At 50.9% G+C, this 27,582-nt stretch overlaps 12 protein-coding genes across 12 annotated transcripts; 5 read left to right on the top strand and 7 right to left on the bottom strand.

Moving 5' to 3' along the window:
* Window positions 1-570: 570 nt before the first annotated feature.
* Window positions 571-1,946, bottom strand: VTN77DRAFT_5669 (uncharacterized protein; the record flags this gene model as incomplete). Its single annotated transcript, XM_069421861.1, has 5 exons — window positions 571-1,060; window positions 1,115-1,257; window positions 1,318-1,542; window positions 1,599-1,685; window positions 1,794-1,946. 5 exons carry the CDS (start codon window positions 1,944-1,946, stop codon window positions 571-573), a joined length of 1,098 nt encoding a protein of 365 aa, XP_069276900.1.
* Window positions 1,947-3,380: 1,434 nt separating this feature from the next.
* VTN77DRAFT_5668 (uncharacterized protein) lies at window positions 3,381-4,433 on the bottom strand (the record flags this gene model as incomplete). Its single annotated transcript, XM_069421860.1, has 4 exons — window positions 3,381-3,681; window positions 3,735-3,878; window positions 3,963-4,185; window positions 4,244-4,433. 4 exons carry the CDS (start codon window positions 4,431-4,433, stop codon window positions 3,381-3,383), a joined length of 858 nt encoding a protein of 285 aa, XP_069276899.1.
* A 1,185-nt stretch (window positions 4,434-5,618) lies between these two features.
* Window positions 5,619-6,608, top strand: VTN77DRAFT_5667 (uncharacterized protein; the record flags this gene model as incomplete). Its single annotated transcript, XM_069421859.1, has 3 exons — window positions 5,619-5,871; window positions 5,924-6,159; window positions 6,222-6,608. 3 exons carry the CDS (start codon window positions 5,619-5,621, stop codon window positions 6,606-6,608), a joined length of 876 nt encoding a protein of 291 aa, XP_069276898.1.
* Window positions 6,609-7,411: 803 nt separating this feature from the next.
* Window positions 7,412-7,837, bottom strand: VTN77DRAFT_5666 (uncharacterized protein; the record flags this gene model as incomplete). Its single annotated transcript, XM_069421858.1, has 3 exons — window positions 7,412-7,447; window positions 7,514-7,545; window positions 7,669-7,837. 3 exons carry the CDS (start codon window positions 7,835-7,837, stop codon window positions 7,412-7,414), a joined length of 237 nt encoding a protein of 78 aa, XP_069276897.1.
* Window positions 7,838-9,941: 2,104 nt separating this feature from the next.
* Window positions 9,942-10,502, top strand: VTN77DRAFT_5665 (uncharacterized protein; the record flags this gene model as incomplete). Its single annotated transcript, XM_069421857.1, has 1 exon — window positions 9,942-10,502. The coding sequence occupies one exon, from the start codon at window positions 9,942-9,944 to the stop codon at window positions 10,500-10,502; it is 561 nt and encodes a 186-aa protein (XP_069276896.1).
* A 1,058-nt stretch (window positions 10,503-11,560) lies between these two features.
* Window positions 11,561-13,774, top strand: VTN77DRAFT_5664 (uncharacterized protein; the record flags this gene model as incomplete). Its single annotated transcript, XM_069421856.1, has 2 exons — window positions 11,561-11,734; window positions 11,792-13,774. 2 exons carry the CDS (start codon window positions 11,561-11,563, stop codon window positions 13,772-13,774), a joined length of 2,157 nt encoding a protein of 718 aa, XP_069276895.1.
* Window positions 13,775-15,000: 1,226 nt separating this feature from the next.
* VTN77DRAFT_5663 (uncharacterized protein) lies at window positions 15,001-17,103 on the bottom strand (the record flags this gene model as incomplete). The annotated part of the gene is made up of 1 exon (XM_069421855.1): window positions 15,001-17,103. One exon carries the CDS (start codon window positions 17,101-17,103, stop codon window positions 15,001-15,003), a length of 2,103 nt encoding a protein of 700 aa, XP_069276894.1.
* A 235-nt stretch (window positions 17,104-17,338) lies between these two features.
* On the bottom strand, window positions 17,339-17,905 carry VTN77DRAFT_5662 (uncharacterized protein; the record flags this gene model as incomplete). Its single annotated transcript, XM_069421854.1, has 1 exon — window positions 17,339-17,905. The coding sequence occupies one exon, from the start codon at window positions 17,903-17,905 to the stop codon at window positions 17,339-17,341; it is 567 nt and encodes a 188-aa protein (XP_069276893.1).
* A 344-nt stretch (window positions 17,906-18,249) lies between these two features.
* VTN77DRAFT_5661 (uncharacterized protein) lies at window positions 18,250-19,390 on the top strand (the record flags this gene model as incomplete). The annotated part of the gene is made up of 5 exons (XM_069421853.1): window positions 18,250-18,282; window positions 18,342-18,465; window positions 18,553-18,859; window positions 18,913-19,087; window positions 19,151-19,390. The coding sequence occupies 5 exons, from the start codon at window positions 18,250-18,252 to the stop codon at window positions 19,388-19,390; spliced, it is 879 nt and encodes a 292-aa protein (XP_069276892.1).
* Window positions 19,391-19,901: 511 nt separating this feature from the next.
* VTN77DRAFT_5660 (uncharacterized protein) lies at window positions 19,902-21,593 on the bottom strand (the record flags this gene model as incomplete). The annotated part of the gene is made up of 2 exons (XM_069421852.1): window positions 19,902-20,879; window positions 20,934-21,593. The coding sequence occupies 2 exons, from the start codon at window positions 21,591-21,593 to the stop codon at window positions 19,902-19,904; spliced, it is 1,638 nt and encodes a 545-aa protein (XP_069276891.1).
* A 381-nt stretch (window positions 21,594-21,974) lies between these two features.
* VTN77DRAFT_5659 (uncharacterized protein) lies at window positions 21,975-24,466 on the top strand (the record flags this gene model as incomplete). The annotated part of the gene is made up of 2 exons (XM_069421850.1): window positions 21,975-22,086; window positions 22,134-24,466. 2 exons carry the CDS (start codon window positions 21,975-21,977, stop codon window positions 24,464-24,466), a joined length of 2,445 nt encoding a protein of 814 aa, XP_069276890.1.
* A 301-nt stretch (window positions 24,467-24,767) lies between these two features.
* VTN77DRAFT_5658 (uncharacterized protein) lies at window positions 24,768-25,964 on the bottom strand (the record flags this gene model as incomplete). Its single annotated transcript, XM_069421849.1, has 3 exons — window positions 24,768-25,302; window positions 25,417-25,515; window positions 25,762-25,964. 3 exons carry the CDS (start codon window positions 25,962-25,964, stop codon window positions 24,768-24,770), a joined length of 837 nt encoding a protein of 278 aa, XP_069276889.1.
* Between the last annotated feature and the right edge of the window lie 1,618 nt (window positions 25,965-27,582).

The raw sequence follows: 27,582 nt of genomic DNA, 5'->3' as shown, positions 1-27,582 counted from the left end.
TAAAACAAACTAGAAAACTAGAAACTATCGAAAATTCTCCCGTTTACTGTAGGATCAATCGCGATCTATCGGGATTGGTACTGTATTCGTGTCCCTATGGAGTACTATAGTACTGTAGTAGTCAGTCAACCCTATTATTTATATCGCTACGGTATATTATTTAAATCTATTAGGTTTCTTTTTTTTTTTTTGGAATTTCCCCGAATAGGAAAAAGGACTAGATCCATTGCATTAAGGTACCAGGTAGGTACCTAGGTAGGTAAGGTTGATGCACGTTAGTAAATACGTTTCTGCCTAAAATCCAAAAATCAAACCATCTGCACTTGCAAAGGTACCTGCGGAATGGTACCCCCCCCCCCTTTTTTTTGTGGACGAAGGAAAGATTATGGTAATGATACACCCCGATGATAGAAAATTCCAAACGTCTCTCTCGTAAACAGTTTGCCCGTACACACACTTGTACCTGTCAACAGATTAGGAGATTAGGAATAGAAGGCAGTTAGTTGGTGTATATAAATATTAAGTATCAGTATAGAATGCAGAAAGGAAAGAACAGCAAACGCAACTAGATCATCGTCTGGAACCCTCGCCAGCTGGCGGTCCAGTCCATTCTGCTACCGTCCACGTCTTGGTCTCTCGGATGATCCTCGACTGGCTCGATTGGCTGCCGACCTCCCAATCGCGGTCTTTACTGCCCGTCGTGACTGTGACGGTCGCTTCGTGCGCCAGTCGTTGCGGGACGGCTATCAGTTCGTGCAGGGCGCCGCCACCACCGCGGTGACCGATACTCGCTTGCGTAGACTTGTAGGAGGTTTGCCCGCGGTGGTCCCCAGAGCCGTAGCCATATCGCTTCGTCGATCCCGGCATGTCGTACAGCCGCATGCCGCTCGACTGGAGGCTATCGAGGAAGGGCTTGAACTGCGGCATGCAGGAGGCGACGATGCTGAGACATTGGACCACTTCGGTGCAGACCACGTTCTGCCAGCTCTCGAGCAGAGAGTGGCTGGCGTGGGAGGCGCGGTTCAGGTAGACGAGCTGGAGGATGATCGCTACCATGACGCTGGAGAGCGTTAGAATGAGAACGACAGAAAGAAGACAGGCTTCGGAAGCATACACAATTCGACCAGCAAAACATGCGATAATCCCAATCTTCTTCGTCAGACTGGTGCGAAGCGGCAAGATAATGAGCACCGGCTGGACGACGAGCGCCGCTTCTGTCAGGATATTGACCACGCCGAAGAAATTCCACCACGCGGTCTGCGGCAGTCAGAAGAAAGACATTCCATGAACCAATCATCCTTCGAGTGGATGGCTTACGCGATTGACGCAGGTATTGTCGATGTAGTCCCACGGCCTGGGGAGCCTGCACTGAAACGCGACGACGAATTCCGAGACGAAACCCCAGACCGTGATGACAATGCCCAAAACCCAAGCGATGTTTTGGTCGAGAGAATCAGGAGTCAGGCCTCGCACGAAGAGCGAAGCGGACAATTTGGACAAGCACAGGCTGGCGACGAAGAGGAGAGTGGACGCATATTCACACTGCCAGAGTGAGTAAGCAGCGACCAGCAGTGTTTGAGGGATTGTATGGCTCTCACCTTCAACGCTCGCAGCAGCTGAGAAGCGCTCAAGGAATCCAGAGGGTCATGGAATTGCCGGGAGACTCCCAACGACGTGGAAATGGACTGCCCGATTCCAAACATCTGCAGTAGCATGCAGAGTTAACTTTAGTTCCATGATTGGATCAGGAGGACATGTCGCTGTGTTTAGCACCAAGACGACAGACAACATACAAGAGCAAGACACAGAATGTAATCATCCTGCGTCAGTCTGCGCACGAAGAAGTACTTCGTCCCCAATCTCACCAGCACGGCGAGAATGGCAGTGACCAGCAGGAACCAGTTGACGACATTGGCGGCGGCCGTTGCGGCGTCGGTGACGTGCATGATGGTTCCCTCGAAAGAATCAGTGCAGATGAATAGAAGAAGGAAGCAAGCATATGTAAGTATATCTGTATAGTCTGTATACAGGAAGAAAGGAAACGACGAACAACTCAACTCAACACTTGATGCGATGCGGTCGCAATGCGAATACAAATTCCAGGGCCATCGGCGAGGGCTGCCAGAGCTCGTGCTGTTTCTGTACTCCATACTGTTTGCTATACTATGCTGTGCTGCATTAATATTTACATTTATCCCGTCGGCAATTTATTGTATTTAAACTTACGCACCGGCCGTTAGTATTGGTTTTACGGCGTAATCAACGGATCAACAGAACATACTATACGCTCACTTCACGTTGTATGTACTGTATACTGTATACTGTATCAGTCTGTATGTCGATTATAAGGGACAGACAGCATGCGCTGCCGGAATTAATCTTATTGGACTCGGAGCGAATCGATGCTGCACAAACTGCAGATGTGACACACTTAATACTCCGTAGGTAGGTACAGTACAAGTACATAGGTACTTTTCTGCGAAAATGTAGCTCGCCGATCGCCTGTTTCTGACTGAACTCCCGCCGCTTTGCTCCCCCGCTAAAACCCTCCTGCTCCTGCCTGCTCTCACGTTGCTCCCCTCTGCTCCTACCTACTTGTCCCGAGCTCCCATTCAGCTCCCCCTTCTGCTCCGGCGCCTGACCCAGTCAGCGAGCTAGGACTAGGGGTTGCTTGAAAAGGAATCGATAGAGAAGGGAGACCTGAAGTAGAAAGGGTCAGACGGTTTAGTGAGCTTAATTAGATAGCAAAGTTGTGCACCTAATTAGGCCATGAGGGCGGCACTGCGCAGCCCAAGCCTGCTTACTGGGCTTCGCCCGTGGCAGGAACACTAAGTATAAAGTAATACATTATCTGCTTATTCTCTCCTTCTGGGATTAGTACATTAATTACTTTAAGCCTTATCTTGCTGGAATTCTAGTAGAGGAGAATATAGCTTTCTACTCTATAATGCTAAATTCTCCACATAGATAAGTTCGAATTGCAACAGCACTGCCTCTTTTGGCATCATGTACATAGTCATTCACACCATGCACTTGCCCATGCATGTGCCCTGCAATCACGTGATCCATATCATGAGGGATAAGGCTAGATACCAGCTCGGTAAGAATGTGGAGGGACAGATGACCGCTGGGCACACTAGATTCGTTTCATTATAATGAGCACATCAAGTCATAGTCCTTAAAACTGTACTAGTAATACTTATTGAGATGTTCAAGCAAACTAATTTCAGAATTAGGGGGATCACAGTTTCCTTTTACATGATGCTAAGGTCGCACGTCGGTTCCAACGAGATTATTCCTTCCGGATTCAATGTGCCTGTGTACGCTGGACTACCTCAAAAGTCGTGCGTTAGCCGACCTCCTTCCTACCGTCGATAAACCTAAGAAGCCCGAATGAGAAGCCTTGAAATCTCCCTTCGTCCCTTACGTTCTACCAGGTCAAACTCTTCCGACGTGTACAGGCTGAAGTGTGTAGGCACCGGCTTGTGTTGTTGCAGCGCTTCCATATAAGAACGCGTTATAGTTGCTGTACTCAGTTGCCAAACCGTACCATTTATTCGCAGCACAAATGTTGCATGACTGTTAAGACTGGGATACTTGTCGAATGCGATGAGTGCCTGGACCAACATCTGCGGGACTTCGTTGGTTGGCAATGGTTGTACAATTTCGATCGTCCACAACCTGTTTGTATATCCAGCATCAGTCCCATGCCTTCGTGCCATGACAATGTAAACCCTTGGTTAACACTGACCGAAAATGTCAGCAGTGGCAGCATCGGAGGCGTTGCTCTGGGCGCACGTGGATCGCGATAAAGCGTGCCTCCGCACCTCAGGATGCCATGCCTGAACTTGACTTTCGAACATTGAGTCTTTGGGTACCTACGTTCTATTAGCTCGCGATATTCCTCACCCGTTTTCTTCTCCTTTCTAAACAAAATAGAATCCAGTAACATGTCAACTCACAGATCTTTGGCTACTCGAACCGCTCCTAGGAGCTTGAAGAAAAGATTATGCACAGCAAGCTTGGAAGCTTTACGGGTTGCATTTGGAGAGCAGGCAAGCGGTCCCATCAATTGAGACAGGCTGAGAAAGACATCGCAGAGGGGGCCCCATCTGATGCAGTCTGATTGATTCAAAAGGTCCTCCTTTGATGGCTTCACAAGCACTGAAGCAACCATATTGAATTCTGCCGCAAAGTTAGACAGGAATCAAAATGAACAATTATGGGGATGAGGCCACCACACCTCTGTCGCCAGCATGAGGCAAATATGTAGCTCCGACAATATCCGTGGCAGGCACATCGCGCAACTGAGTGACATTGAGCACGTGGAGGTGTTCCGACGTCCAGCACTTTGGGTTCTGGAGAAGGATGGGAGGAGGAGGAGCCTGCGGTAATGACAATAACGATGATAGGTCCTTCATGAGGAAAGCCATAGAGGTTAAGTAAGGGCAATAGTCAATGATCTTCGGACTTGTTGAAGTTCATAGTTAAATGGGTGGACCTGACGTAATGTCGAGTAGCACCTTTAACTACCAAAATTGGTACAACATGAGTACTGTTGCAAGCTAACCCTATGCCCTCATGTTAGTCAGCAGACCCGTAAATAGGAGTCCCGCAGCCCATACTGGCCATTTGTACGGAGTACTCGTGTTTCACTTAGAAGTAAGACCCAAGCTGTAATCGCTTAAGACAGGGAACGGGCAACTTGCCCCAGACAGAGTAACACACGGAGTCCAGATACTACATGTCAGCCAGAAAATCGATTATCCGAGCCCTACCCTTGAATATGAATGGTTTCGAAGCCCATGAAGCAGCGCTCCTTGCCCCTAGATAATATCTCCCTGAAACGGTATGACAAATAGCTATAATTTTACCCGATCCGGAATAGTAGATAGGCTTAGATAGTGATAATCCTCTTCTTACTAATCAAATTCATAGTAAAATGGAATCTCATTTTTCTATGAATCTATCTATCCAAATAGAGGCCTCTTATAGCCACTACCGCTGATTACCAGCGTCGTCATCAGCGGCCAATCCGCTATGGGATAAAGGTACCGTATATTCGCTCTGTGACGGCTCTATCGAATTGAATGAATCTATTCGGCAGCCCTAACTAAGATCCAAAGCTGGAGAAGAAAAGAAGAGGAGAAGCTATCTAGGATGGAGAGTTGGCGAAGATATCTGTCTCTGCCTGTCCTTTGCTCCTGTTCCACTCAGTCATGTGATAGGTTAAAGCAGCCATGCTGCCCGAGCAGGACTAAACCGGTTGCGAACTATGTTCAATATGGGGCACGACTATATAAGGTACTTCTTCTCTGTTGGGTCAGGTCACGGCCATCGCTGTGCCACCACTCACTGGACGAATGATGATCCCGCTCTCTCTTCCAAGTCTGAACGTCGACGATCTGGAGGCCAGGACCCTTGACCTTCTTATTATTTGGACCCAAGTGCAGGTGACTGGTGATATCGTGCAATTCGCAACTAGGCTGGAGGTTTGCCAGTGTGGACTTGTGTAACCTCAGTCTTGTAATTGCCATACTTCCCCGTGTAGGACGGCCTGCCCAGTGCATTCGTTTACTTCCATCATTACTATTCTGTCTGCGTGCAACAAGCCCATGATGAATTCGACCCAAGAACAGAAGTATGCCCTCCTCCGAGATACGGATAGAGATTCTCTGGCGGAGTCGGTCCACCAGTCCAGGGAGAACCTCCCCGATGGAGTTGCGTACACCCAATCCCGATGCAAAGGCAAAGGATGGCTTTGGTGGGGTTTCCTGCTCGTGTTGCTGGGAGCAAATGTGACCCTGGGAGCCTTGTATCTGGGGACATGGACGGAGAGCCATGATCATCCCGGGGAGATTTCGAAATATGGTAGGTTATTAACACTCGAAGAGGTCCAGCTTTGTGTTCACGTATCTTCCAGCTGGCCTGGCCTACGACAAGCCCACCGTCTTCGACTGGGAGTCAGAATACGGCCCCAGCAGCGAAAACCGCACCCGGCAGGACGAACTATGGGAATCCCTCGCCATCAGCCCCGGCATGGTCGCTCTGACGGATGACTTTGCGCGCTCCAAAGGGCTGCATCTCTCGCAGCGGTTTCCATGGGATCAAAGCCGGGGGATCTACCTGCTGAACGGGTACCACAAACTCCACTGTCTGGTTTGTTACCTATCCTATCCGTTCACAGTGACAAAAACACTGATCCTCTTTTGTGTCTGCAGAAGAAGATCCGTCGCTGGATCGTCGCCACCGAGCGTGGCTCCCACCGCATCGACAAATTCCACCATATCGAGCACTGTCTGGACATCCTCCGCCAAGACATCCTCTGCGAGGCAGACGACCTGCCGCTGTACACGACTCCAGGACCAAGCAAGGACAGCGGCGTCAACGAAGTCCACCACTGCCGCGACTGGAACAAGTTGGAGGCATGGGCCAAAGCCAACACGGCCTGCTTCGGCTACGTCAACGAGACGGGCGACGAGAGTGGTGGGCTCCAGTATTACCGGTACTGCCCCAAGGACTCGCCTTTTGCGCCCCTCATGCGGAAGTATTTCCATCTTCCGGAGGATTATTATGAGGAGCCGGTTGAGAAGGTGCCGCCGTATTGATGTGAGGATTCATTGGGTATAGTTCTGGTTCTTGGTTGGTTCTTCTTCTCCTTAGTATTTATTCAGCAGTTTCATCAGTTTGGTCAGAAATCAGCAAGCTTTGGATGTCATTCTCAAATGGCACTTCCCTTCTGACTTCAGTGTATTGTCAAGTCAAGTCAGGTCAGGTCTCCACGTTCGAATTCGTAAGGAAGCTAGCTAGCTGGTTGACAGTGCTAGATGTAGATGCGGAGGAAGAATGAGAATGAGAATGAGACCTTTGTGGATGTTGTAGGGTTATATGTAAGCAGGTAGGTGCACGCTGCAGCTGCAGCATGCATGTTGCTGAGATGGCAACCACCAGTGTTTGGTTTAGCAAAACCTCCGAACATCAATAGCAGCATATACCTAGGTACCTACCTTATGTGAAGGGGTTTATCTGAAGATAGGATAATAATGTGATCTATTCACTGTTGACTATTTAATACCTTGTATAGTGCTTACTATACTATGAGCGTTAATTTTCGGTGTGCTAAGTATGTAGCTTACTTAGGGTTAACAGGCTTGAAAGATTTACTAAAGACTGCAAACACCGTGCAATCTTCATTCTCAATTCCCAACAGTTTCAAGTACTACTAGAACGGTAAAGACAGAAGACAGTTCGAGTCAAAACACACAACAGAAAGAAACAGTCGCAACAAGCAAGTTCCCTCCCGCCCTGTCTTTCCACCAGAGCCAGACACAGAGACAAGCAAGCAATCAATACTCAGATGAGGATCGACGAAGTTGTGGATCTTTCTGGTTTCGTTTCGTACAGCCATCGATCAATCGATTAGTCGTCTTGTATTTCGTTTGCGAAGCTGTCTTTCCGTTAGTTAATTAATGCTGATAAATAGATGAAAGGTCACGCAGTAAGGGGAACTAACAGGAAAACCAGACCAGACCAGACCAGAGCATCCTAAAAGGCCACAACAGCAGGACTAGCTAGCTCAAGGAGCTGGTGTCGAAGACCTTCAAAAGGCGTCTCCAGGAGGGGGCTTGATGCCATCGCTGTTGCTGGAGCTGGAGCTGGGAGAGTCACTGTCTCTCTTGAAGGCGTCACCAGGGTGAGTAATGGGCCCTGAGTCCTCTCCATCTCTCTTGAAAGCACCACCAAGACTGGGATAGTCATCCCCAGTTGGGGCTGCGATGACAGCGACGCTACCCGCAAGCCCTAAGAACGCGAGGATCAGGGACTTTGAAAGGTGCATTATGGATCTTGTCTTGTAGGTAGGGTTTGCGCGATACGTCTCAACAGAATGACTTGGTTGTCCTTGCTACTGTAGAAAACACAAAAATGAGCTCCGGGGAAATCGTTTCACAGGACTCGCCCGGACCTTAAGTATGTCCACGTCGAGGTTGCGCAAGGCCGTCTTTCCCGCAATTGAACATCAAGGGATCCTCTGACTCGGTTATTACCTTTTCTGCAGGTGACAAACATGACAATCCCAATCAAATCCTGGCAGTCTAGCGCCCGTGAGTTCCCAAGCTGGTAGTACGGGAACCGTTGTCCTGTTAGTCGATGGTTACATAGTTTCTGTTTTGAGCTGGTATCAATCTGGGCGGCTCGCTGTTGCACAATTCAGCGGGAGCAAACTCTCTCAAGAGGAGGCGGAGGAGCAGTCGAAGCGAATTAGGTCGGGGAATTTGATGTTGGGATCGAGAACTGATGCGGTCAGCACGTTATGCTTATTCCAGTATCGCTCATGGAGCATATGCCACGAGTTGGGAGCGAAATTGGGTCAGTGCGGCGTTTGATGCGATTCAATCACAAGCTATCCCGTATATCGACAGTTTTTCCTTGCCATGAACCTGGTTTCTTGGCTTCTCAGTATATTTTGTGACTTGCTCCATGCGGCGCAGTCTGCAGCTGTAATCGCCTCCATAGAACATGCAGGTTTCCGGTCTTGACTACATGCGTCGGATTATGTTCCAGATTGAGATCGACGACATGGACTGTCATTCGACTCACGAACCTCACAATTCGAACCAGTGTCTTTTACGACATTTATCTGGCTCGCTAGAGTGGTGATCAATGGTCAGTGGGGATGTAGAAGCCAGATTGACCTTGTGGGTACGGAGTATAAGATAGCAAGGATGCATGCCATAACGAAGAAGTTAACCACAGTAATTACATACATACCAAGGACCCAGGTATTCACACGTGCCCTGATCCTTGGACCTGGCCTCGATAAAGTGTCTGTCTCTAACAGCCATTGGCCTCCTCGTGTGAAACAATGCCGTGTGCAACGATCGTCGGGGAGTACCGTGTGAGAGGAACCGTCATGAGATTACGCCCGTAGCTCTGTTAGGCGATCTGCTCATGAATCATGATCCCATTCAGCCCAGCGAAGAGCTGTACTAATCGCCTGTCAGTTTCGGCTGATCGACGTCTTTCGCGGGGGGCAGGGCGCCTGAATTCTGTCATGTCTGCAAGGTCAACTCCCGTTATATTATTGGCTTCATCTATTATCCCTGTTGGTCTGAGCTTCGTCAGTCGTGACCGTTTTCTTCCTGTAACAGGGTTTACATGACTGACCGAATTACGGTACCAAACACACGTCAACCACCTCGGCTGCCAACCTGCCAACCTGCCAACCTGCCAACCTCCGGAGGAATTATATTTAGACCTGGACCACCACAGCATGACAGGCGGGGGACGGTGTAGGACAACTGGACGGTGGGTGGTACGGACTCGGGACGGAGGACTTCGTAGAGAGAGCTAATGGATAAGAGGAATAGTCGACGCGTAATTTGCAGTTTTCAAGCAAATTATTCCTCCGTACGCCATATGGAGGGGTCGGATATACCATAATCTGGGTCACATGTGGCGGATTGGCGACTTCCCAGTTGATTGACACGCTGCAGGCACCAATCCCCTTCCAAACGAGACATCTGTTATGCTTCCAACACAGGATCATCTTGCTGTATTATTGTACTCCGTACATGTACACTCCATTGGAGTAGTGGCTTCTTCGTTGTCTTTTTGAATTTCACCATGGCTTTGGTGTTAGGAGCAAGAACACTCCACAGAAATTCGACGGAGAAAACCGTGGAAAAGAAGGTAGCACAGGCTGCTGAATGGGGATGGGAAAGAGGTATTCTTTATTTCTTTCTTTGTCTCCGAGAATACAGACAGTCTGCCCAACTCTTGTCAGGGCAGACACCCCGCACCGACTGATAAGAATCTCCCATCTTAATCTATTTCTCTTTCATTCCCCTTCCTCGTCATTTATTAATATTCCCTTCAATCGTTCAGAAGCTCTTCACCTTTCCAATCTCCTCTAGAGATCACTAACTACTCCACCCGTCTCCATGCACTTGAAAGTCGAAATAGTCACCGACGATGACTTCCCCGAGCTCATCGCTGCCCAGTGGGAAGCCTTCGAGAACCCGTTCCATGGCATGCTTCGACTCTTCTGCCCGATCCTGAACGACGACCGCCCAGGCAGTCTGGCCGCCAGCACCCAAGGCCAGCTTGCGCAGCATCACGCAGAGCAGCCTGACAGCGTCTGGGTCAAAGTCGTGGACACAGATGCCAACAATAAGATCGTGGGCGGGGCCCGATGGGTCTTTCATGAAGATAATCCGTTTGTGAAGCCCCCCGAACACCCTTTCGAGGCCGTTTGGTACCCTGAGGGCATAGGGAGGGAATTCGTGACCAAGGCATTGAACCACTTTTTCGCTCCCCGAGCTACCCTGTTCCAGAGACCCCACGCCTGTATGTCCCTGTTCAGTCTCTCCCGACCACTGGAACGAAAAAGTGGTCGTCCGTCGAGTAAACAAGCTGACGTAAGTCTGGCGTGTTCTCAGTCCTTAACATTGCCTTCACCCTGCCCGAATATCGTCGTAAAGGCGTGGGGGACCTCTTCATGAAATTTGGCCTTGAAAAAGCCGATGCCTTGGGTCTGGACGCTTGGATCGACGCTACCGACCTGGGCATCCCACTCTACGAGAAATACGGCTTTCTTAAGATCTCCGATATCTCGCTAATCCCACAGCCTCCGGAGAATCTGTCGAAAGAAGATCAAGCCGAGTGGGAGAAGCACGAGAAGTTGATTTTGCCGGTGCATCTGACGCAGATGTGGAGACCGAAAGGAGGGAAGTACGTGGAAGGAGAGTCAGTAAAGCCGGGTGAGACAAAAGCTTGAGCTGTCGACCAGAAAAGATCCATCATCCAACAGCTAAAAGGCAGTTGTCATGGCATCTCTTTTCGGTTGAATGGGAGATTTCTGACATAAGCATGGTCTGCCCGAATCGAGCTCATTGCGATGTTGACGTTTGGATAGAAAAGGAGCATGCCATGGGATCTTATTCGCATTTAGGTTTTCCAGAGTCGCATTATCAAAGGGACGCCTTATCAGCGAGGCTACATGCCAATTCAGACTGTTGAGGTACATACATGTATCTAGGTATATTCAACCGTGTTGCAGATTCGGCCAAAAAGAGGTGCCATGACACCAACTTGGTGAATCTGAACTAGGTGTATCCTGCCAACAATTTATTTTTATTAGCGCCTAGGACGCAGACTCGTTCACGAGCACAACGTTAATAGGCTTAGTAGATACATCCATCAAATCAACATCGAAGTAGCTATGCCAATCGCAGCACATCATTGTCATTGCGAAGATCGTGGGTCCATCCTGACGTCCCCAGTAGGTTCCAATCCATACTGTGGAGGATCCGTCTTGGCGGGTGAAGATAGCGGAGAGATCTGTCCGTTGCCGGGCCAACAATCGAACCCAAAGATTGTTGACGATCTCTCTCAGCCCTGTGGTCATTGATAGATAGCATGGCCGTCCTCTAGGCCTCTATCTCGATAGTATGACGGCGATTCATCTCCGTCTCCCTTCCACATTCCATTCCATCCCACCTCGATCTCTCTCTAATCCACTATAGCACAGCTATAGCACCTGTCAGTCGCGATAACTAGCATGGGCAGATCGTCCCCTCCATTCCTCTACGATCCTCCTTCCACATGGTCGTTCGATGGCCCAGCAGGGAACAGTTTCAATCCCAAGAGCGTCACCCAGGCGAGCTGGACTCCCCGACAGTCGAGGCCCAAGCCAGATGGCCCGCTGGTGAGCTTCAGTAGACACCCGGACTCGGTAAGATGGAATTCAAGGGCGTGCAGAATGAGACGGATTAATGATTTCTTCGACTAGTGGGGAGTACCGCGAAAGAGCACAAATATCACACCGATGAGTCCTCGCACCAAGATCCGTGTCAAACGGACGAGGTTGCTGCAGCTCTTATTGCGAATCGCCACCCTGGTTGGTGCCCTAGCGGCGTTATTCTGTGTCATCTGTGTGAATGGGACGGAAGTCTCTGTGGGATGGATCATAAGGGTTGGGCCCGCAGTGGCCACTCTCCACACCATCTATGCCATCTACCATCTGTGTCGCCCTGCTGCCAGCCGACCGCCGGCCTCCACAGTCAGCTATATGCTTTTCGCTTCTTCGCTGGACGCGGGATTGATCCCATTCTGGACGTTCACGGCCTTTGTGGCCAACCGGCAATATACAGAGAATGCGTACAATTGGGGCACTCTGTTCAACGACGCTCAGATCACGAGTGACATTACCCATGTTCTGTTCTTCGTCAGCACCATCTGTGGCGGGCTGCACGTCGTGTCCATGATGATCTCCATCTACCTGGCCATTGTATTCCGACAGATTGCCAGGCTCCCTCCTGATATGAATCCGCTGGAGGATAACCTCACCGCTCGTCCGCACAAACGCAACAAGTCTGAGATTTCAGAGAAGCATCGGAGCCAGAGTACACTGGATTCGTCCCACGCCCAGGACGATCCGCTTATAGAAGAAGCTCGCACTGTTCCCTTCATGCACACGAGACAAGGCTCGACAGACACGAGCTCAGGACAGCAGCAATCTTTTCCCTCCGACGAGAAGAGAGCATCTCATCGACTCTCTCGTTCGGATCTTCCCAGTCAACAGCGGCGCCTCTACGAGCAGTCGAACCAGTCCAAGAACTCTTTGACGCGATCTTCAGCACACAGGAGCCGCGACCCGTCATCCCGGCCAGGATCACTAGTGTTGAATGATGTGCCAGTGCTTCGTCCGTCCTCGAGTTGCTATGAACCCACCGATTTCCGATGGGGCAGTCCGGTTTCCTCTCTAGAGTCTGATAACTGGGTGGCTTATCCATCGCGTCCCTCGTCTCCTGTCGATGAAAACGATACTCGACGCCCGAGTCCGCTTCCAAGTCAAAACAACCCAATCTACAGTGGGGTCAGTGATTGGCTTAGCTCTGCGCAGAAATACGGACGCGATGAGACCAGTATGTCTCAAGAGAAGGCGCGCGGAGAGTATACAGCGCTGCGGGACCAGGAGGATTACGAAAATGACGAAAATGCGTATCGGGACGTTGACAACGAGCAGGACCTGGGCGAGCGTCATCAACCTGATGATGGCAAAGCGGCCAACCCCTTGGCGATGAACCCACCGACTCCACAACCCAAGGAAGAGGAGCCCGAAAAGTCCACAAGCAGGAAAGGAAGTCTCCGCCGTCTCGCACTGACAGACCTTCCGAATCCCTCCGTCAACAGCCCTGAAATGCCCCCAATCACTCGTTCCGACGCCAAGGGCCGCTTTTACGGTGAGCTAGCGAGCAAGGCAGGTCTTTCGGTGCCGCGGGCTGTCAGCAAGGAAGAGAAGCCCCCGGCAACGGGCGGGAAGCTGGGGAGCCTTGGTAGCAAGAAGCTCTGGAGACGCAGATCCGGCAAGTCGTCCGCCTACGAATCTCTGAAGGTGAAGGACGACGATAGCGATAGCGCTAGCGATGACCCGGAGACGCCAGAGAAGCAGCACGGGTCCAAGCAAGCCGGCAACAACAGCAGCAACGACAACAGCGAAACTGACCGCAAGGGTCGCGTCGTAAGCAATTCAGGCATCGACCTCGGCGCTGGGTTCCAGCTAGGCTCCGGTTCGAATTCGTACAGCAGCTACATCTCCGGACTAGGGGTTGGACGCAGGCGAGACCGCGAGGTCAGCGGCAAGGTGGCCGAGGAAGGGCGTGGCGGGTCTCCTGCGTTGTATACCTCTGATAGGGGAGAGGAGGACACGCCGGAGAAGAAGCGCAGTTCGACGATTCGAGCGGCTGGATGGGCGCGGTTTTCGGGGTTGTAAGCAGCTCCAGCCCCGGGCCTTGCCAGCAGTGAAACAGAAACATTTCGACTGGCTGGCCGGTTTCCTCCTCGATGAATTTGGGTTTCATCTGTATCCCTTTTTCTCTTTCCCTGAAAGACCGGAAAACGAACCCTGTCCGTCTGCCATGCGACGACGACGATGATGATGATGCCATGCATATATCCGTCTGTGCTAATTATGTCTGCGTCTGTTCAAGAAGCAATGCACATGTCGTGTATGGAGCAACGGGGAAAAAAAAACGTCAATATATAAACCTGATGGAAATGAATTCACGTCAAGTCAAGTCATCTTCCAATTCAGTCCGAAGTTCGGACAGACAGACGTTGGCTGATGTGGTTCGGTTGGTATGGCATGGCATGGAACGATCACGATCGGAATGAATGAAACGAGCAAAATGAAATGAGATGAGATGAGATGGAACGAAATGAAATGAAATGAAATGGATTGTAATGATGGAATGAATGGAATGACCCGAAACGAAGGAACGAAGGAACGAGCTATGTATGAACGAATGAATGGAGTAGGATAGAGGAGGTCTCGACTGTTTGGTACTATTGTTTCTTTCTTTCTGCCTACGAATCATGAATCATGAATCATGACCTGATTGTTCTGTTTCTTCTTCTTCTCATGATGATGAACTTCGTTTTTTTCATTCCATTTCCTTTCTTGAAAGGGAGTTAGTTCCAGAGGGGTGCATTCTTATTTTTAGGTATTTGTTTGTTTGTTTATTAGATAGGCTTCGTCATTCCTAGCACCAAAAAAATTATATTTTATCTGTTGATTGATAACCAAGCGGAACCAGTCAGGAAAATAAATGTACCTATATACCTAATAGAGAGGCATATACTGGGAAATGTTATTCGCCCATCTATATAATCTAGGTATAATACCTATCTATCTATTGCTCTTGCAGTTGTCCATCCGTCCGTCTATTATCTAATCTATCTCAACTGGAATTCATGGTTGGATTCATGCTGCGCAGCCGGGAAGGAAGGACCTCAAGGAGGGAAGGATTAATTATTTTATTTATTCATAGGTAGAAGATAGGTATCATCAATAATAAACGAAAAGGGTGTGCCGTTCCAGGTATAATAAATAATAGTACTGCATCATGCATGTATTCTTAATGTCAACTGATGCCCTTCTTTTTCCCCTTCTTTTTCCCCTTCTTTTTTCTCCTTGATAATTATCATATCGGGTTCATATCAATGTGCGGGTCGCGGTGGCAGTGGTGGTTGTTGTTCTCTCGTTTCTCCCTCTATCATCTTCCGACGCATCATCTGCTCCTGGGTCCGCTGTTGCACTTCTCTTTGTAATCTCTCCTCCTCCTCCTCCGCATCAAACATTGTGATGCCTTCAAAATTCTGGCCAGAGTCATCCTTTCCCTGCGATTGAGTGATTGTCGTCGACTCCCGTCGCTCGTTCTTCGCACGTTCCTGCTCCACCGCTCGGTCTTGAGCCTGCAGAGCGGCTTCTTCCCAGCGAAGCTCGACAGCGTCAATCTCTTCAAACCCAATAGTGGTCAGGATCTTGCCGATCAGGTACTGATAGCGTAGATGCCCGCTAACGAGCTCGCTCGCATCCATATTCTCCACTCCCGGCACGTCCTGGATGGGCTGGAGACCAGCAACACCCAACTGGGCGCTGCTGGCGCGGTACAGCAACGCCAGCACAGCATCATTCTCGGAGAAGACGTTCACCAGACGTCCGCTCACTACCGATCGCATCATCCGCCAATGGTGAGAATTCGACGGCGTAGGCGAGCCCATGAGAATCGCCGTTTCGACCAAGCCGAAGGCCCGCCTCTTGGCGAGACTTTGCAGACAAGAAAACACCACTCTGGAGCCCAGAGAATATCCGATCAGTGTGACAGGGCGTTCCCCTTGTGCTTTATTGATGAGCGCATCGGCGAAGACCTCTCCAGCTTTGTCGGCTCTGGCCTTGGCCACACTGAAAGGATTATCAACCACTCGAGCGACCTTGAGAAGAGCAACCGGCAACATGACCGCGCTCATGATCTGCGCAAAAATCGTCCTGGACAAAATCTCCCGACCCGCAACACTCCATGCAGCACTGGTCACCAGTACACGCATGGCGTTTCCGAGGTTTAATAGGGACTCGAGCTCCCAACGAAGAGCAAATACTTCCGAGTCGGGCCCAATGACACGCCATGGAACGACCATGTCGTCCTCCTCCGTAGCCCACCCTGTTATGCCAATCGTGACTCGTAACCGGCGATCTTGTTGGGCAGCGTCCTTCTCGTCCTTGAAATCCCTCCTCGGTCCACGCGTAGGGATGAAAGCGAAATCCTCTACTTCCCGTGCATATTTATCCATCATGCGCCCCGTCATCCTGCCGCCGTAAGCCCCGAACAGACCGCCGACAATGACACCGCTGCTTGCAAGAGCACCAAGGTATCCCGCAGCTGCTGTGGCACCGAGACCAAGTCCTCCCATGACAGTTCCAATACCCGCAGCGACCAGAGGTGCCGCTAGGCCACCCGTGATCCCGATGAGAGCCGCGCCAGCGACCGAGGCGATACCAACTTTCCACATCCGGGCATTACGACTCTGTTCAGACTTCTTCTTTGTCTCTTCGTCTGCAGACATCATTACCGCAGCGTCAAGAAGACCACGGGCGACCTTCGCTTCGTCGTGGTTGAGATCTTCCAAGGAAAGGCCAAGACTTGAAGCCACATGCAGCAGCAAGACACGCGAATGGGCGCTATAGTGTTTGAGACTGAGAAGTAGTAGAAGAAGCGAGTGCAGTATCAGAAGCTTTTTTGATCTTGGAAGCTGGCTTAGTGGAGTCTCAACCGGGGGGTATATCTCCCGCAGTCGTGTCGACACGCTGTCTGTCGACATATCCTGAGACTGCGGACGATGTTGTCGCTCCTCGGTATCGTCATCTGGCCGGTTGACAACCTCCCCAATTCGAAGTAAGACAGAATCTCTCCAGTCGTCGAAGTACTTCAGTGTTGCGGCTTTGGCTTGTAGATCAATCCTGGCTGTAGGAACATCATGTTGGCCAATTTGCGGATGACTCTTCTGATCGGCTTCAGAGCCTGCCGTTTCAGAAATATTCTCTCCTAATTTTTCGCTCGACTGGTTTCCAGGAGATTTGGGGACGTCAAAATTATTCAAGACGGCTTTCCGCATAGACTCTGTAATCTGGGCAACCAACACAGTGAGATCGGCGCGTTGAGTGCGATCTAGAAGTGTGGTGAGGTCTTGATCTTCACCGCTACCTTGCTCCCGCTTATTTCCAGCATCCTTTGACCTTTTGACATGTTGGAAAAAGTTAGACATTGGGGGATTTAAGGGTGGAGGATGTAAGCTGTTAACGACCTAGAAGGAGTCAAAGGAGAAGCCGGTAGCACTTTGAGCATCTGAGGGTTGGAGAAGATGGAGGAGCATTGAATTGAGAGTCTCGTCTGGAGTTTTCACGGTTGGTTAGCTGCCAATAATGTCGGTCGAGCAATACTGTTGGAACTTGGCGGTGACATCATGTGCTGCTGACTCAGCGGCCCCCAATCATCCCTGGCTAGTTGCCTGTCTGCACGACAAAGTATTTCCCCATTGTCTTCGATGCAGATCCTAAGGCGTTGCCATCCCACTCTGCGCCATCAGGATTGGCATTTTTCTCTGTCTGGATACGGTGGATCTTCTTGCTGCGACCGATGACTCGCTCCTTTGCCATGGCTTCTTTGAGGTCATCCAATCCAATTGTCGACTCTTTGACAGCTTCATCACTCTCATCGCGGATGCTACGGAGCGGCGTGACATTGGTAGTGTCGACGCTCTGAATTTCCTTCACAAAGTGAATCTGAGATTCCAGGGTCTTCAGCATCGCTGCCTCCTCCGCTTTGTCGACGGGCTGAGGAAGGGCCGATAGACGAAGGAGATGGTGCAGCTTCTCAGGGGTGACAGACGGCGATTGTGCCGTCGTGGTCTGGTCAGGGAGTAGAGATCGGACAGACCATGTTGGTTTGGCGAGTAGAGATGCTATGTCTTCACTCGTGTACTTGGAGGAGGACGAGTAGTTTCGCACCGAGAGAGTAAGGCGTCTCAATGCATTGAGATGATTTAAACTGCGACACAAGCGAGCCATTGGGAGGTCTCAAAACCAATCAGATTCAACAGCAATCAAGTTAATTTCTAGAATGGAGACGACGAAGTGGAAGCGTGTTGCAGCGTTGTATCAAATAAGGCAAAAAGTTTCGCGGAGACAATGACGGCGGCCTAGGCGGTGAAGACAGCTTGCAACCCCCGCAACCTCCGCCGCCGCAGCTACGAGTACCTATTCGGTAGTCATCGAGTGCCTCATACTATCTCAGGTAGACGGTGACTGCATCCAGCCCGTCACGTTCTCCTATCATACTTGTATTCTCTTACATTTAAATCCCTCTTCCTCTTTGCTCCACAGACCCATCCATTGCCTTTGAATACGGCATCATGGGTCAAGATCCGCGTGTCCTGCTACAAAAGGTGACAGCAGCCCCCACTGGTAGCTGACAAGAGTTGACTGACATTTTTGGTTCTATCAGGCCGATAAAGCCTTGCAAAGCGCCTCTGGTGGATTCAGTTTGTTTGGTGGTCGCGCGGAAAAGTACGAAAATGCAGCAGATATGTATACTCAGGCTGCGAACGCATTCAGAGTCCAGAAGATGAGTAGGTCATTTCTCACGGGAGCAGACAGCGGCAATCAGAACGGCGTCAGCTATCACAGATTTCCCAACTGACATCCCGGGAAACTAGACAAGGAAGCGGGTCTTGCTTTGGAGAAGGCTGCGGCCATCCAGTCCAAGAACCTCAACGAGCCGGACGATGCGGCCAACACCTTAACCGAAGCCTTCAAGGTGTATCGTAAGACCGATCCCGAGGATGCCGTCCGCGTGCTCTCCAGCGCGATCCAACACTACATCTCGAAAGGCAACTTCCGACGAGCCGCGACTCACCAGCAGAACTTGGCGGAGGTGTATGAAGTCGAGATTGGCGACATGAAAAAGGCTCTGGAAGCCTACGAAAAAGCTGCAGAGTGGTTTGAGAGCGATAATTCTGAAGCGTGTGTGGAGACTGTTTTGCTGTTGTTCCGGGCATAAGCTGATATCAATCTAGGCTGGCAAATAAGCATTACCTCAAGGTCGCCGATCTTGCTGCGATAGAAGGCGACTACTACAAGGCGATCGAGCACCTTGAGAGAGTTGGCAAATCCTCCGTCAACAATAACCTGATGAAGTGGTCTGTCAAGGACTACTTTCTCAAGGCAGGAATCTGTCATTTGGCGGTCAACGTGCGTGATAATCCCGTGTAGTCGAGACAGAAGATCAGATGTTAACATGATAATGTTTTCCAGGACATCGTCGCGACCAACCGCGCCCTCGAGAGTTACAGAGACATCGACCCTACATTTGCTTCCACCCGGGAGCACCAGCTTCTGGTGGACCTGGTCCAAGCCGTCGAGCAAGGCGACCAAGAGCTCTTCTCGGACAAGCTGTTCCAGTACGACCAGCTCAGCAAGCTCGACAAGTGGAAGACGACACTGCTCCTGCGCATCAAGAACAACATTGAAGAGACCGGTGAAGACTTTTCGTGATCTAATTTTATCTTGTTGGTTTCCTTCTATGTCCCTGGTCACGGTTGGTGTCGTTTTCTGCCGTTTTTTTTTCTTCGTCTTGTATGTAGCCCACGTCAGTTAGATCGGGATTTATTCGTCGTTTGTTTCTTGCTACTCCTCCTTCTAAGTGATAGGGAAACCACATCCATAACTGAATGGAAATGGAACAGTTTTATTCGGTACAAGTGACCCCTCCACCGGGTGAGGTATGGCATGAATAATAGCTACATTTGACACGAATAACTACATTCGATAGAAAGAATCAGACCCAACGCCACGCCTCACAATGCAAAGCCTCTTTTTAAGAACCCCAATATGTTTACACAACGCCTTTGTCCTTCATGACCGACTGGGTATCCGATCGAATGAATCGTGGTATGACATGGTGTCAAGAAGTAGTATATAGCAAACAAAGGAAAGCGAAGGGGGAAAAAAAGGGAAAAGGAATCTTCCCATCCTGCTGATGATAGATACAGCATCTGGCTTCCGTTTAGAAGTCCTTTTTGGTAGCGAACCTGGCAAGGGCAGGGCCAAGCTCTTCTTTCTGCCGTTGTAGATCGTTCTTCGTTCGGGCTGCCCGCTCCTTCTGGAGGGCTTCAGCCTTGAGGCGCTTCTCGTCGATGACGTTGGTGCGGCCCCTCTTGCGGAGATATTTCCTCAGCGCACTGTTCCGGCCCCGACCGCGGTTCTTCAGCTTCTCGATGGGGTCTTCGGGCTTGCGGTCGAGATCCCGTTCTTCACGGCGCTTCTTGTCGCTGATCGTGTCGAGGTTACCGATGAAGTCCGGATTCAGGGAAATCATCTCGGGCTGCAGCTTGTTCAGCAGCGCCCGGACTTCGGCCTCTTGACGCTGCTTCGTGTTCTCGTACGGGTTCGCCTCCATGGCGTCGAAGTTGGGTTCTCCTGCGCCAGGAACGATGATGCTAGCGAAGCCCTTGTCATGCGTCACACCCAGCACGTCCTCGAACGGGCACCACCGGACAGTTTCGATACGATTTCCATCGCCTCCCCAGACCAAGTAGGGACTCTGGACCTTCTCCTGCTTCGCGTCCGCAGCATCAAACAGACCTTTCCAGATATTGACCTGGGTGCCCCAGCCTACGGCGGTGAGGCCACGGTCACTGATCGCAACCGATGCCCCTGGCTGGTAGCAGGAATATGAGTGCACCTCCTTGAACATGCGAATGTCCCAGATATTCATTCTCAAATCCTGGCCGGTCGAGACCATGTATCGACCCTGTCGGTCGATAGCGAGTGATCGCACAGGGCCCCGGTGGACGAGAGCCTTCACCAGAGCCTCCTGTGAGTTCGGCGACCACAGGGTCACCGTGCCGTTTTGATGACCAACATGGAGGATCGCGTTCCAAGGATTCTGGCACAGGGCCGTGGGAGAGCCCTGTCGAGTGGGCAGTTCTGCCACCAGTTGTCCGGTTGACGTGTCTGTGTATTTAAGGAAGCCGCTCATCGCCTTGAAACTCGACTGTTAGTGAGAACAACAGCAGTGTGAGGTCGGTCTACTTACAGCACTCGCCAGGAGGAAGTGGTATGGCAGGAACTCCAGATAACACGCCTCGACGTGTTTGTCGAGACAGTGCAGTTCCATGCCGGTGTGGTCGTAGATGTAGACATATTTCTTCTGCGCGACGGCAAAGAACTGGTTGTTGTGCAGCCATTTGGCATCGCGCACCGTCTCTCCCAGTTGCAGCTCACAGCCCAGCTTGCCTGCTTGCCAATCCATGGTCGCGACATGTCCTTTCCGGCCTGCCAGGAGCAGATTCCTCCCATTTCTCGTATAATCCGCCCGGTAGGGGCCCAGCTCCTCCAGCTTCAGTTCAAATCCCTTCTTGGCCGTCTCAATGCCCACATTCTCTTTGATCTCATCCTGTCGGACCTTATAGGTCTTTTCCATCTCCCCCTCGGGTTCGAGGAACCCGGCCTCATTCTCGAGCAAGATCTCGGCATCTTTCGCCTTGAGTGCCGCATCTCGATATCGCGCTTCCACCGCCTTGAGGTTGCTGCGGAGCTTCTTGTCCCTGACTTTCTGTACCGGAATCTCTCTACCGCGTCCGTATTTCTTCTTCGCTTCAGCCAGTCTCAGTTTCGCTTCGCGGGCTTGGATGATCTCCTGCGGCGACGGGCCGGCTACGGCCTTGGGCGCCGCTGAGGTCGTCGCTGCAGCCATGTTGCTTTGGCGCAGGACGTGTTGATCTATCGCAGAAGAATTTTAAGTCACTTGTAATGTAAGAATAAGAGAAAGTAAAACAAGAAAAAAGAAAGAACTGTTGCGGAGAGCGGTGATTATTTTGCTCAGATTAGCTTTGATTAGCGGGTCTCTTCAAAAATTCGCGCCAAGATTTCCCTCGCTTGTCCACCACAAGAGATTTCTTATCGATTAATCTCCGACTCAAACTCCGCAGCGCTGTACAAAAAAAATAATTCGTTTTCTTACTATCAAGCTTAAACAAGCAGTATTCATGAAATCTCCTATCTTTTAATAGCAGATACTTGACCATCGAAACTGGCCTCTCTCCCCTTCCGGTTCAAACGGTCCGACGGTGCCAATATGGCACCCACCCAGACAGTGCAGCACCACCATCGGAGCACGACAAAACACATCCACAAGCCATTCAAGAGCAGACATGCCACGAAAGGCGCCATCAAGGATCGCTCAAAAGGTAGTCATTTTAATTTTTATACCATGCTCGCATTAACGCGTCTACAGGAAAGGTCGAGAGGGAGCGGGGTGTGCGCAAGACCCCTCACCAGCAGCTCATGTCGAAGCTCGATCGCAGGAACCAGGCGCGCCAGAAACAATTGTTGAAACACAAAGAGAGAGTCCAAGCCACCAGCATCTTTTCCGGCCAGAATGGCGCTCCCCGACATACCGCCATCGTCCCTCTCGCGGATACCATTGACACCGGCGCCGTCATCCGCACCTTGAACGAAAGCGTCGATGCTCCCGCCGACATTTCGGTCGATGGCGCCTGCAGAGTGCGGATTGATCGCTTCAAACAGAGCTTGATGTATATTCCGGCGAAATTCGACCTGATGAACGCCTTGGACGCATGCCGTATAGCCGATTTTGTCGTCCTTGTGCTGCCAGCAGAGACAGAGGTGGAGGAAGAAGGAGAAATCCTGCTACGGTCGATCGAAGGTCAGGGTATCTCCAATGTCCTTGTTGTGACGCAGGGTCTCGACAAGATCAGCCCGCCGAAGAAACGGCCCCAGGTCGTCGCATCTCTGAAATCCTTCATCAACCACTTCTTCCCCACGGTCGAGAAGGTTCTCTCTCTCGACTCGAGACAGGAGTGCGCAAACGCGGTGCGAGGACTCTGCACGGCTACTCCCAAGGGCATCCACTGGAGGGACGATAGGAGTTGGATGCTCATCGAGAACGTCAAATGGCCCGAAGTCAACGCCGACACGGTCGACGATGTGGTGGTAACAGGAATTGTCCGAGGGAAGGGCTTAAAGGCAGATCGCATTGTGCACATCCCCGGCTGGGGTGATTTCCAAGTGTCTTCTATCACAGCGGCTCCCCTGCCAAATGCCAGGGCGAAGAAGGATGATGCGATGAACGTTGATGATTCGGAAGCACCTCGAGTCCTGGATCAGCCAACCGACGACTGTGATGATATGGATATTGTTGCGCCAGAAGATATCGAGATGGACGACGATGTCGCCTCAGTCCCTGAAACGGAGAGGAAAGGTGTGCTGATCGACGATCATCACTACTTTTCCGAGGAGGAAGATCATGTTCCTGCCCGACCGAAAAGAGTGCCCAGAGGAACGTCATCGTATCAAGCAGCGTGGTACCTCGATGACGATTCCGACTCCGGATCCGACATGACAGAAGTGGACGTGGATGAACAAGACGAAGATGACGAGATGGCCATGGACACGGAGGGCCGCCCCGAGGACGGTGTGTTCCCCGAACATAACGACGCCATGACGGAAGCCGGTCCTTCGGAATATCCCCAATCAGAGATGTTCCTCGACCCGTCCCCAGAAGACGAGGCGCAGCAGCTGGAGGAGTACCGTGCCAGCCGCAGGAAGGAGGAGAAGGAGGACCTGGAGTTCCCTGATGAGATTGAACTGCACCCTAACGTCTTGGCTCGGGAGCGGTTGGCGAAGTATCGTGGTCTGAAGAATTTCAAGACCAGTCGGTGGGAGACGTCGGAGGATCGGCCCTATGAGCCAGAAGATTGGCGGCGTCTCCTCCAGTTTGCCGACTACAAAGCCTCCAAGAACAAGCACATCAGAGAAGCGCTCGTGGGCGGAGTAAGTCCAGGCACGCGAGTTGATGTGCACCTCCGCGCGGTGCCGTCCTCGCTGCGTGATCGTCCATCGCCAATGGCACTATTCTCGCTCCTTCGACATGAACACAAGCACACGGTCGTCAACGTCAATGTGACGATGAGCTCCAGCGTCGAGACGCCTCTCAAGTCGAAGGAAGAGGTGATCTTCCAATGCGGACCTCGCCGTCTGGTCGTCAACCCGATCTACTCTGCAGCAGGGAACACGCCCAACAACGTGCACAAATTCGACCGATTCCTGCACCCGGGCCGCAGCGCGATCGCCAGTTACATCGGTCCGGTGATCTGGGGCGCGGTGCCGGTGCTGGTATTCAAGAACCAGCCTGTTAAGGATCCGGAAGTTCTAGACTCTGCAGAAGGAGAAGAAGCCCCCAGCAGCACCAACACGATCAACGGTCTCGAACTCGTCGCAACCGGCACGGTCGTCGCATCCGACCACTCGCGCGTGGTCGCCAAACGGGTGATCCTGACCGGCCACCCGTACAAGATCCACAAGAAGGTCGTCACGGTGCGCTACATGTTCTTCAACGCCGAGGACGTCAACTGGTTCAAGGCGTTGCAGCTGTGGACCAAGCGGGGGCGCAGCGGGTACATCAAGGAGAGTCTGGGTACGCACGGGTACTTCAAGGCGACGTTTGATGGCAAGATCAATCCGCAGGATGCGGTGGGGATTAGTTTGTATAAGAGAGTCTTCCCGCGGAAAGCTAGGCCTGTGGAAGAGGTGGAGGGTTATGCATGAGTTTTCTCTATTTATTTATTTGTTATTTTCTCCCTGTCACTGTCTTTTTATTTCAAGGACCACCTTTTTTCACTTTATGATGATGGAAATGGGATATTATACCAGACGTGTCTCGTCATGTCATGCAATGGACATAAAATATAGGATAGGATGGGTAGAACAAAAGTGCTACAACAAAGTTTCTTTGACAGATACATAATAACTCAACCAGACAACCTTCCCATCATCATCGAAAGAACTAAATTTACAGTACATTCACAAGCAGTTATATATACGCATTCCAAGATTTAATGAAATGAAGCTAAACACTCCCCGACCCCCTAACAGCACCATTCCTCCACCGCTCCAAACTGACCTCGTACGCACCACTTGCCTTCCAAGCACTAATAATCAGATTCACAATATGCTCCACGCCCTTCCCACTCTTCACCTCCGCGAAAACCGTCGGCCCGCCCTCCCGCATCCGATTGGCGTCACGCTCCATAACTGCCAAATCCGCACCCACCGCCTTCGCAAGATCGATCTTGTTGACAACGAGCAAGTCGCTCCCCGTGATACCGGGCCCGCCCTTCCGAGGCACTTTGTCCCCGCCCGCGACGTCGATCACGTAGATGATGAAATCGGCTAGTTCGCGCGAGTAGTTCGCTGCGAGGTTGTCGCCGCCGGACTCGATCAGCAACAGGTCGGTCTGGAATTGCCGCTGTAGGGACTGTAGCGCGAGAAGGTTTGCGCTGATGTCCTCGCGCACAGCGGCGTGGGGGCAGCCGCCTGTTTCGATGGCGACGATGCGTTCTGGAGCGAGGGCTTTGTGGCGGGTGAGGAATTCGGCGTCTTCTCTGTAGTAGAAGTAATCAGTCAGTCAGTCTACTGATTGGAAAAGAAAAGAAAAAAAAGATGAAGGAATGGCTGCCTGGAGAGGATGATTGATTGATTGATGATGGAAAACGTACTTCGTGAAAATATCATTCGTCACCGCCGCAATGTTGTACTCATCTCTCAATGCCAGACACAATGCCAGCATCAGCGCAGTCTTGCCCGATCCAACCGGTCTGTTGAAGAGTAACACAAGAAATGTAAGCTAACCCGTTTCAATCCACCTAATATCATCTATGATTCGTGTCTGTGTAAGTGGGTGTGGATGTCACAGTGTAACAACACAGTGCATTGTATTGTATTCTGGACCAGACAGAAACACCACTCCAATCAATGGGAAACAAACAAACGAATGAACAGGGGAGTCTTATATCCAGGATCTATGAAAAGACCTAGGTAGGTATGTAAGTAGGGAATATTACCCTCCAATCCCAACCGTAAACGCCCTATCCCTCCAATCCCGCGACTCCGAGAGGGGCATTTCGCGATTGAGAAACGAACCGGGTCCGTCCAGGACCTCGTGCGAGTGGCCATGGCCGCCGAATGCGCCGTCGTGGGAATGGGAATGCGAGATGCCGTCATCGTGGGAGTGTGTATGTGCCGGGGCTGTTGCGGGAGTTACCATTGTTATTTATTATTATTTGACGAGTGATAAACGGTGGTAAGCCGTTTATCTACAGTGATGATTGATTGATTGCTCGTTGTAATGCTAGACGATGTCGCACTGCGGGGTATGTAGAGATTGCGTGTGTAGATAACACCAAAGCCAGAACCGGGACAAGCTTCAATGTATATGTACGTCAGTCCAGACGTACAGTCAGATTAAGTACCGATCTCTGAAAGATCATGCGGGTACAAAGACAATATAAGGAAGTCAAGGAAACGAAAGTTCAAGGATCAGAAAATTCCTTATCTCGGAGCTCCCCGCTTCAGTGGGGAACGCGGGGCGCCAAAGTATATACAGATCAACTCAAATAAGATAGATCAGACTTAGATAATAATGATTAGCAACATATTCCACTAAGAAATCAATCGACTAAGAAATTGACTGCCGTGACCTCTACGATCGATCAGTACATGCGAAACGGCATCACAATCGTATCGAGTTCCTCAAAGCAAAACTAGCAGCGGGGGCAATGGAAAAATGACGTTCCCTGATCAAGATTCAACGCAAACAATCACTAATTAATCACATCGAATCTGCTCATCACTGCTCTTCTGAACAGACCTTGAAACCCAAAATAGACAGGCCTAGCACAAAGCGACACAACAAATCGCCAGAGAAACGTGACACCAGCGCCAAGAACATAAAAGCAATCGCAACTGCAAGGCACGGAGGTCATAGAATTCGCCAGGTCAAAATGACAAACCCATAGCATGATGCAGACGGAATCTGCAGGCAGGCGACGGAGAACGCTGGCGGACGCGCCTCGGTCCCCCCCGAGCTAGAATACAGATCCACGTCATATGCAAGAAACCTGCTGGAAGAGAAGAAATAAAAACCCGAACAGAACAGACGGAGAAGAGATGAACAAGCTACAATTCACTCGGGTGAGACAGCGGTGCGTCAGATACCCGCGTCAACCGGCGTCAACTGGCGTCACCCGGCGTCAAACGAGCAACAAATCTGGTATCCTGCCCGTTTCAAATCCAGTCCCAAAACATCTTCAACCGAAGCGTAGATCCAAAGGCACACGACAGGGAGGAGTGAAGAGAACACAACAGTGATAACAATGAGCGCCGCGACGGGATGAAAACAACAAGGGTAATCCTTCAAGTATGTTCCAGGCTAGACAGACAAACTCCCAAAAAATGACAAAGAGAAATTTGACACTAGATCCGATGATACGCCGGTATCCCCTATCCACCTTTTTTCTGGATTATAAAAAAACAAAACGGCCACAGAAACCGATGATTCTTGGTCGACAACTGATCAAGCGGTGCCCTTCTGTCGTTTACCACCAACTCGGGGACTGGCCTTCACTTTGGCAGCGTTGGCAGTCCCAGCTCCGTTGACCTCGGCAGCACCACCACCTTCGTCGCTCTCGGTCTTGATGGTGCTGGCCCGACGGCGTTTATTGGAGATATTGGGACTCGTGCTGGAGCTGGCTCCTTGGTTCCCATTTGCTCCTACCCCAGGCTGGTTCTGCTGCGCCACCAAGCCGGCTGGGCCAGCAAGATGGTTTTGAGCCGGGCTTGGATGGGCTGAATTTCCAAGGTGCGGCGAGCCCTGCGCGCCGGGC

The sequence above is a fragment of the Rasamsonia byssochlamydoides genome, assembly GCF_041956645.1.
Source record: "Rasamsonia byssochlamydoides strain NRRL 3658 unplaced genomic scaffold VTN77scaffold_40, whole genome shotgun sequence".
NCBI lineage: Eukaryota > Fungi > Ascomycota > Eurotiomycetes > Eurotiales > Trichocomaceae > Rasamsonia > Rasamsonia byssochlamydoides.
Note: the sequence above shows the minus strand (reverse complement) of the source record. Positions and strands in the feature narration are given on the sequence as shown.